The 9,971-nt window shown below is 38.0% G+C and overlaps 1 protein-coding gene across 1 annotated transcript in view; it reads right to left on the bottom strand.

Moving 5' to 3' along the window:
* Positions 1-1,251: 1,251 nt before the first annotated feature.
* INPP5F (inositol polyphosphate-5-phosphatase F) overlaps positions 1,252-9,971 on the bottom strand; it is a 69,086-nt gene continuing 60,366 nt past the window's right edge. Inside the window, exons 15-20 of the mRNA XM_089510047.1 lie at positions 8,724-8,922; positions 7,616-7,687; positions 7,388-7,461; positions 6,491-6,619; positions 4,813-4,900; positions 1,252-3,875 (exon numbers count right to left, since the gene is read on the bottom strand). Coding sequence (XP_089366173.1) covers positions 2,726-3,875; positions 4,813-4,900; positions 6,491-6,619; positions 7,388-7,461; positions 7,616-7,687; positions 8,724-8,922 — 1,712 coding nt within the window. The 3' untranslated portion in view covers positions 1,252-2,725. The remainder of the gene's footprint in view (positions 3,876-4,812; positions 4,901-6,490; positions 6,620-7,387; positions 7,462-7,615; positions 7,688-8,723; positions 8,923-9,971) is intronic.

Genomic DNA, 9,971 nt, shown 5'->3' with positions numbered 1-9,971 from the left:
TGGGAATGCCTCCCTTGCTGATAAGTAACATCCTACATGCAATAACTGATACACCAGTTCCTTTGTAGTATGGGTATGTCCTAAGGAAACACTAATTTTATAGCAGATGTGGTGTTTACTATTCATCTGAAATACACAAGGATGATGTTGGTAGGTTAACCAGTATCATGATCATTTGGTAGCATGGTCTGTTACTATCATGCTATTCCTTTGATAGTATATTATAAATAATATAAGCTATTGGAGGGACCAATTAATACTGTATATATTTTACTTTCTAGTGCCAGCAGAATCATTCTGCACAATGTTGACTGTTTTATGCTGCAGAATTCTTGTGCACTACAGGTACATTCATACACACTATTATGGTGGCCAGATTTCTTGGGCCTTAGAATGAAAGAAACGCACATTGCATGGAAACACGGGTAAGAGTGAGAGGGCTTTTTTTCCCAAGGAAATGTGAATTCTGTTATTGATTCCATTCAGGAATCCACCATCCTAAAGTAATAGAGATAGTGATAATTTACCGAGGTTTTGAAGACAATATGGCATTTTCTATAATGTTGATCTTGAGGCTATGTCCAAAATCCACAATATCTCATTTAATCACACTTAAGTGCACCATCTCATTCAAGAGTGTTTTGTTTTTTTTAAACAGAAAAAGTTCAAGTGATTAAAAACGTGCCAGATACTATTACAGGCTTTCCATTTCTTAAGGTAAAAATTCTCTCAGCTGCTACCTGATGTACATGTTTTGCCTAAGCAGAGTATGTTTTTCCATTCATCGGTATATTTCAGTATGTCTACAGGAGACAGCTCCATTGTTTGTTATTTTCCAGCCCCTACATCTAACCTGAGGCAAACTGTCCCCATTTACTCATAGTATCTATTTAGATATGCCATTAATGTGTGATCAGTGTGTGGTATTTTCTTCAAGAATTATCAATTTGTTTTGTCTTAAGAAAAACAATCAGCAATTCCATCTTATCTCAGAACGAAGAAAAAGAGCAAGATGGCTTCCTTAAAGTGGCTGGTTATACTGTCTAAGATTTTTAAAATGGAGAAATAGTTAATACCTGCTGTATACCACATGTAGCTATAAAATACATCTAAGAGGAATGAAGAGCATGCAGGTATATACTGGATATTGGAGAGTTTCAACCCATTACTTTAGGCGAAGCCTGTATCTGTTTAAGAAGAATTTTTAAAATCCCTTTCATTTCAACCATGTACACCAAAATGCAGACAATCCATTTTTTTATTAAAATATTTCTCATATAGGTCTCCCACATTAAAACAATACAGTTTTATTTTAAATACTCACAAATTTATATAGACACACCAAAAACATACATTACAGTATTAAGAAATAAATAACAAAATGGAAACAGTATCAAAAGTATCAGGCAAAAAAAAGACAATCAAGTTAAGTTTATGATCACTTCTGTTATAGTAGAGAAATGCAAAGACATCATACTACCATCATGACACTCATTAATTGCTTAGAACAGTACGTGCAGCCTAGCTATAGTACACAGGTACTAACATAAGGAGACCCTGGCTGTAGAATGAGGATTATTGAGGCTATGAACCACAAGATATTAGTATCCACTGTTGTTTTTTCTAACTACATTCTGCTATAGACTCAGCCACAAAAGTGCTTTAGGAAATAGTGTGACTTATAGGAACTGTCCCTGTGCACATTAGGCTTTTTGGATCGGATCCCAAGAACAATTACTTTGCTACATCTTCATTTCCTAAGCAGTAGCTTGACAAAACCAGAACTGAACTCAACCAATTACAACTACGTTAACTGTATTGAAATACTTTGCATTGATCTGGTTGTAAATATCAGCAGTATAACTTTATGGTTGTGTTTGTGGGTTATGTTATTTTTGGTGCTTCCTTGTTTGACTTTAAAGAAGTTATAGTATCGCATATGAATGCTACATCACATATCCAACATTCAGCAATTATTTTTGTAGTTAAATACTTTTGTTTTTCCTTTTTACAAAAAGGAGCATAAGAGTAAAGAACCAATTCTGTTAACCAAAGACACATAATACCTTCCAGACAAACAATAAGGGTTTATTTTTTCTAGAAAGAAAAACTCAGCAGTCTTTACGCATTACTGTGTTATGCTCCAAGGTACCACAGCTACCAGTTAGCAGAGGTAGGAAAATGGAATGAATTCGGTAAGGAGCTCCTAGGCATACATATTTAAATACTTTCTCAGCAGAGATCAGTTCCTTAGGAATGTAACTAAGTTAACAAACACAAATTTTAAAAATTAAATTTAAAAGCCTGAGAAATAAATAAGTTGTTATCTTGTCAATAAAATGTTCACTGGTACAGTGCAAGATTAATAAGGTAACAGGTGTCAGTACCAGACTTTCAATATAAACATTCTACATAAATCAGAAAACCTATAAAACTTGGTTTCAAGAAATAATTGTGCAACTGATCACTCAAACTAACAGCATGCACATCAATTAATGGTGTATGAGCTACCTTTTTAGTATGGTTAACCTTCACCAGCTCAGCTGCCACAGAATACTTCTGAAACCTGTTCAGAACCCACTTAACTTCTCCCACGTCTCTCTGTAAACATAATTACTGGTATTCTGATACCAATACTAGGTGGCAGTTTGCCCCTCTTCCCCAGGGTTGCATTACAAACCTTTTGTTTAGCAGTATATACAACTGGAGCTGGAGAGCTTGAGCTCTAGATCTGAATTATCCGTGTCTGACACTGTGTAAACATTTCTCTCAGTTCATTTTGCTGGATTTCATTTATACATTCTGCTTCCGCTGGGCTCTTCTGGACTTTAGCCACTGCAAAGTTGATTCCTTGGGTCAAACCAGCTTGTGTCATGTTAGCCATCTGGGCCATAGAACTACGGATTTTTGCAAAAGGAGAGACTGCCCTACTACCATTACTCTCCACTGGTGAAGGAGTCATGTGAAACCCTGGCTCAACTTCAAGAGCATTGGTGGAGGAACCTGGGCTATGAGACTTGGAAGAATTTGTCTGTTCAACTGCTAAGAATTGTGATTCTGTCTCTGAAAATGGAACGTCCAATTTAGATGGTCTAGAAGGAGCCTCACTAGTTCTTCCAAAACAAGGTCCAGTTTTCTTAGAAGCATTATTGCTGGCATAATTTGCTTGCTGGAATTCATGAGAACCAACCTCCATTTCTGTCACACTGGCCATCTTGACCTGAGCATCCTGTACAAACCTGTGGCAGTAAGCATCAATTGGCTTAGTGAATTCCATAGCTGTATTGTCAGTGGAAGAAGCTTCCTGCCGTGGTTTGTCTTCAGATTCAGTCTTTTTTGTTTGGTCTCCATACTGTGACACATGGATTTCTGAAGGAACAGGGATGCTAATGTTGATGTCCGTACTACTTACAGACTGAGACCGACTGCCTAGTCGAGGAGCAGAGGCAATGATACCACAACTAGGTAAGACATAATCTATGTTCTCCAAGGAGTCCATGAACTGCTGGTCATCGTCAGATTTAGAATTTGTAAGGAAATCATCTGAATGGAATGAATCATTGTCTGAGGAAATCTCGATGTCCGATTCTGCACTGACTTTTGTTTCTATCATGGGATTGTCCATGGTTTCAAGACTGCTATCAGATTTCCAAAGATTGACTTTCAGATTGGGCTTTAAGAAGTTGACTTTCATTTCAGGCTTTGTAAAGCTCCCCAACTTCCTAAGGTTGCTCATATTTACATTGGATTTGGTTTGTTTCACTTTCTGATTTAGAGAGGAGAACTTGCTCATTAAGTAATTCTTTCCCTGGGCCAAGGAGCCTCGGTTCTGGCTTCTAATACCAATGATATCTTCATGAGGTTTACTGCTTTTCCTGCAGATTTGGAGAAAATAAAAATATCCTCTTATACAGACATTCTTATACAAACATACCTCCAATAATTACTTCTTGGATTGCCAATGTGGAGCTCAGAGCCACTAGTCACCAAACAAAATAGGTCTGGGACACTACCAAGCTCCTCTATTGATATTGGTAAAGCACTAACCACTTTTCGCTTACACAAGAAGACACTCGGAGACAGTTGATTTATCCAAAGTTCTGGAGGCTTTATCTTCTGTTGCAATGTGTACAATATGATACAAGATATCTACACCAACTAAATCCAACATCTGTTCCAAACAACTCAACTAACAGCTTCAGACTAACCCATAACTGCCCACATATGACCAGTCTCTTGGTCCACTTATATAGAGTGTTGGCTCTGAGTCATCACTCAGCCACATAGCATGATGCAACCTTGCTGCAACTTGCCTCATGCCATGTGCTTCTGACTCAGCTATTTGTGATTGTCCCATTTCACCTGTCTCTCAAAATATTTTTCCTGTTGTTAAAGGAAGAGTTACTCCAACAGACCCCCCCAACCAAGGACCTTGGGGCAGCAGGGTTCTTGGTGGGGGAGTACCTTTACCCTCCCACATTCTTCTATAGAGCATCTACTTCCTTGCTTTTCAAGTGAGTGGAATTTTTTTCCCATGATGGAAAGAAAAAAATATGTACAAGGTCACAAAACTGCTTGGGGACTTACAATCCACACTCTTTTACCACCTGTGTGAAATAAATCTAGAGCCAAACATACTCGCAAAACGCACAGTACCAAAAAAAATCTGCAGATGAGTACTATGTGTTGTATATGCAGACAACCTCTTGCTTACTCAGGTAAACAGATGACTTGCAAGCAAAAACTACATCTGTTAAAGCTCAACAGAACTGGGGCTCTGTGAATGAACAGTTAACACCAGTAAAAACTCACCTCTCCAGTTTTTTCTCAATAATGGGCACATCTAATCCCAGAGCTTGTTTTGTGATTCTCAGCATCTCTGCAATACACTGAAGAGTGTCTGAAATACAAAGTAATACATAATTTTCCTGAATAGAACATATTACTTTTTAATTCTATATTGAAGGGAAGGGGAGATCTGAGCTGTTTTTCAGAGCTTTGAACAGGTCTGTCTTAACTATTTATCAAGGAAAGTGACGACAGATCAAACCATCTTCCAACAACACAACTATACAAGTGAGCAAAACCCAAAGGCACTAGGACTATACCATTAGTCTCCATTATCCCTACTAAATTTTTACTACTGCCTTCCGTTTATATATCACTAAAAAGTAAATATGTGTCTAAGAAAGAACATTTCAGATTACAGGAAGGCATGTACAGTATTAAATATAAAAATCAAAATCCCTGTCTACATGAAACTAGCACGACTAAGACTGCCTTAATTGTGACACTGGCTAGAAAGCCTACATGTTCCACTAACTTGCCCCATTCATATATACAGCAGGTGGTAGGGGTGCAACTGAAAATGGTAAAAGAGAAAGACCCACAAGGGGTATTAAATCCATATCCTCCTCTCACCCCTGTAGTTTGTTCTTCCAACCATTTTTCTTCCAAGTGTAAAGCTGGTAATGGAAGAAAGCATGCAACAGACAAAGGGACTGAAACTATGGAGAAAAACTAGATGGGACACAAGTAAGCACGTCTGATTGTGTAATACTGTATATACTCATGTATGCCTTAAAAATGAGTTTAAAAATTGACTAAAAAATACTGGGTTGACTTACCCATGGGTCAATGTAAGTACTGTACCTTAACTCTTACCCCCCCCCAAAAAAAAAAAGAAGAATCATCCCCTTCACTGAGTGGCAAAATGTGAGAGCTTAGTCTGTCCCAGGAGAGCCTAAAAGAAGGACCAATCCCCTTCTAGTCTCCCTGCCAGAGTAGCTTCTGGCCTTTTTGAATGTCTGGGCAGAAAAATAATGGTGGCAGCAGCTCTTTGGCACTTCTCAACAGAGCACTGACAGGGCCAGTGATTCTTTTAGGTTCTCCCAAGATAAAGGTTAATACTGTACTTTAACTCCTGCCTTTACATCGTTTTTGACATGTGTGCGTTTTCTTAGCCCTTCCCACTCCTGGTTGCCTCCCCTACCTGCCACATCACACACACGCACCATTTATTATAGTTTCATCCTCATCTATCCAGCATTTAGGGTGAGCACAAACAGTTACGCCTGCAGGAATTTTCATTGTAAGTTCACTGGCATCGTTTTCCTTTACTTCATCCTTTACATCCTTTGTTATGTGCCCCTAAGTTTTACCCTTGACTTATCCACAGGTCATATTAAAATCCATAGTGTAGCCCCAAAACCTGCCCTCAACTTAGACATTAGATCAACTTATATACAAGTATACAGAATGGATCTAATCTTGATAATTAACTGAGTTAACTCAGTAAAACCAAACTACAATGCATACATGGTTTTTGGACTCAAAAACATTATTCTCCCTTTCGTTATTGCTGAAATTATTTTATTTTTCACTTTTTATAGCCATCAAAGCTCTTAACATCAAATTCTATCCCAGATGTAAAATGCACAGAAACAACCAAAAGAATAATATGCTCCTTTTCTAAAAGGCAATGTGTTACCTTTTCCATCCTCTTCAGGGTTGCGCATCACAGCTCTAAGGGTATGGAAATATCCACTTGTGTCTTGATATTTATAATGGAGCCGCATGCATGAGAACTTTGGTTTCCCAAAAAGAGTTGGTTCAGGCCCTTTTTAAAAAAATAATAATAATCACATTTTAGAAACACAGAAGGAATTTCCAAAGAACAATGTCAAGAACCTGTCATCTCTTTCCGTTAACAGCCATTCCACCCGGCTGCATCAGAAGAAAAGATGGAACAGTGAGCTACCACCCCCACAGACCTTCAGTTAGGGCCAGCTCCTTTTTAGTACTGCCCCTCCCCAAACTATCTTTAACAGTTTTATTATGTAGCTTCATTGATGTATCATGAAATAACGGATTTGACTGCATTCCCTTTTCTCACCCAACACCAGTGTGATGTTATTGCTAGAGTTATGGATCAGAACTGCCGATGCTCAAGTTCAAATTTCCCTCCAACTATGAAGCTCACTGTCTCAGCCTGGGCTAGCTACAATCCCTCAGTCTAACCTGAGACTAAATTTGTTAGAAGGTCACCACAAGGATAAAAGTGAGAAAAGAGAGAACAGCACCCACCACTTTGAAATCCTTGGGAGAAAAGTAGAATATAAATGTAATATACAAAGATATCACTTTGCCTTGGATATTCCACTTATTACTTTTTCTTTTCAACTGTAGTCACATGGCTGCACACATTTCTACACATTGCTTTGGTAGAAAGGCTATAAAAATCCTAAATGTTCAATAGATAGAGAAGTGAGGAAATAGTCTTTCAAACAGCTATTTGGTTTTTGTTTTTTTTCAAAAATGTGACAAATACACAATAATGTCGGCAGGAAAGAGAATGAACTAAAATTCAGTGGCTTTTGAGTCTTACCTATTTCTATCCTCTCCAAATCTTCAAGGCTCAGCCTTTGGTACTGATTTACTTTATCTACTTCATCATCATAACTAGACAAAGAAACATCAATGCCTAGAGTTAGATCTGGATTTACTTGTACCTAAATCCCATTATAATGCAGTAAAAAAAAGCAGCTACTATAAGATGTTCTAACATCTTTATTTTTAACACATAAAATAGGGGGGGGGGGGAAATCTTACTTACTAGGCTACATAGTAGGCACAGTTAGAAAGCAGAAGGAGAACATCAACATCTTTGTGGGTGGCATCAATAAGGCTAAACAAAAATGAACCACAATATACAATCATGTTAGTGATGTACTGAGAATGTAAGACACTTCTCAACTCTTCTACACCCCACAGCTATTAATGCCTCAATCATAAGTTATGCAATCATGAATACAATTCAAGCTGATGCATGGCTTTGTATGCACGCCTGTCAATAATTCCAGACATCAACCACCTACTTCAAAATGTTGCTATCAAGAATAAATTTCTCAACTACAGTACATTTCAAAATACATTAACCTGCTGAAACAACAGATACCAGTAAAAGCAAACCTTTCAAATCAGATTTGATAAGACTTGTCATTATATTATAATGTGATGTCACCTTTTTCTATGACCAGATCCCATACCACAATAGTGATGTCTTAAGTGTTGTGATCATATAAAAAGGGCACATTATCATGCTACCTGTAGCAGCACCAGGGAATTGCATCACTCCAAGATTCCTCTGAAGCCAATCATTCTGCATGGTAATCAATTTTAGCCATCAATGCTGTAGCGTTTGCTATAATGATATTTTTACACTACCCTTCAAGCATGTTCCCAGAGCAGTTAAGAAAGAATATACACAAAACCAATTAAAAACAATAAAGCAATAGCAGCAGAATCTAAAAATGGCATAAAACATTAATAAGGCAAAACAAGTAGAAATAAAAGAGCTCTTCACCTAGTACCAAAAGGACAACAAAGCATCAGGAATAACTCCTTTAAAAGAACATGCCTCAAATCAAGACCGGTTACCTGTGCTGGATACATAACTTTCAGACAGTGATATCATGTCTTCACTGCATTTATGATATGGGGCTTTGAAACCTAAAGACTAATTTATGTTATCTCTATGAGTGTGAGTTACCAAGGGTCAAATACTTATGGAGCATATCAAATTGGGGAAGGGGTGGTAACATATTCATGAGATGAAGAACAACTGTTAAGAGACATCTCCCCCTCCATTCTACGATAATGTCATGACAGGTTTAGTATTTGTGAAGAACACAACAGTATTATACAATTCATACTTTGCATACCTTGGATCACAATCAATAAGTGCCCACCCTCCATGGAATTTTTCATCATCAGGTAAAAGCAGCTTCATGTAACTTTGCAGTAACTGGCTAATCAGTTCCTGATGACTTCTCAAGTTTTCCTTGTGCAGAGCTTCGTGTTCTTTCTCTTTTGTAAATATGGAATACAGATCCTCTGTCACAGGAATACCCTGCATTAAATCTGGAACAAAGTAACACAGAATATATAATGAGAGTCCAAAAGTAAAACATCAGAGGGTTAAAAGAAAAAAAAATCTGGCAACAAGATGCATTATAACAAAAGAAGAGCTAAGGATGCTGGTGAAGAAGATTTACCAGGTCCTAATACTTTTTGAGATGGTATTTAACCTAGAAAGTAGACAATTTGGCTAAAATGGGGGAAAGGGGTCAGGGAGCAAAGTTTATATATTTTTCTAAGGTCCCCATTTACTTTGTATACCATAATTATAGTGGATCAAAATGCTCCTTTTTCTGAAAACAATAAAAGTATCATCATTACAGTCAAAATGTTAAAAGAATAAATTTCTTGAACTGAAAACCTCTAGGGGAAAATTCTACTACACTTCTGGAAAAAGCTGAAATGGGCCAGCCCACACATCCTTCTTTGTAACAGTGTCAATGAATCTCAAAATGGACAGGTTGCTTACCTGTAACGGTATTTCTTCGAGTGGTCATCTGCGAATACATACAAATGGGTTGTACTGCGCCTGCGCAGTGCCTTTGGAAACCTCTGGAATCACTAGGCAAAGTACTCTTTGCAACATATAGAAACTTTTTGGCGGTAGCTCCGCCCATCCCTTATAAAGCCCGTTTTCCCGCTCTTTCCCCAGTTCCGCAATTTTTCCGCCGTGTGGGCGACAAGAAATGAGCCAATTAGAGCAGGACACTGAGGGGAGGATGGGCGGGATTTGTATGTATTCGCAGATGATCACTCGAAGAAATACCGTTACAGGTAAGCAACCTGTCCTCCTTCTTCGTGGTCTCTGCGAATCATAAAAATGGGTTGAGACTAGCAAGCTGAGGTTGACGGCGGAGGGAGTGTCATGACACCTGTTTATTGGATACCAATAAATGAGAGAACAACACAGTGTCCATGATTTCTTTGTTTGATACTTGCATCGTAACTCTTTGAACACACATCCCATGGGATGTCGAAAAGGCACCTTTAACAGCGAGCCTAGTGAGCTCTTGCACTTTGGATAACATCAGTACAATGAATAATCATGAAAA

This window comes from Sceloporus occidentalis, unplaced genomic scaffold, assembly GCF_023333645.1.
Source record: "Sceloporus occidentalis isolate IW3139 unplaced genomic scaffold, rSceOcc1.0.p SCAF_2, whole genome shotgun sequence".
Lineage (NCBI taxonomy): Eukaryota > Metazoa > Chordata > Lepidosauria > Squamata > Phrynosomatidae > Sceloporus > Sceloporus occidentalis.
The sequence above is the reverse complement of the archived record's forward strand: the minus strand, read 5'-3'. Positions and strand labels throughout refer to the sequence as shown.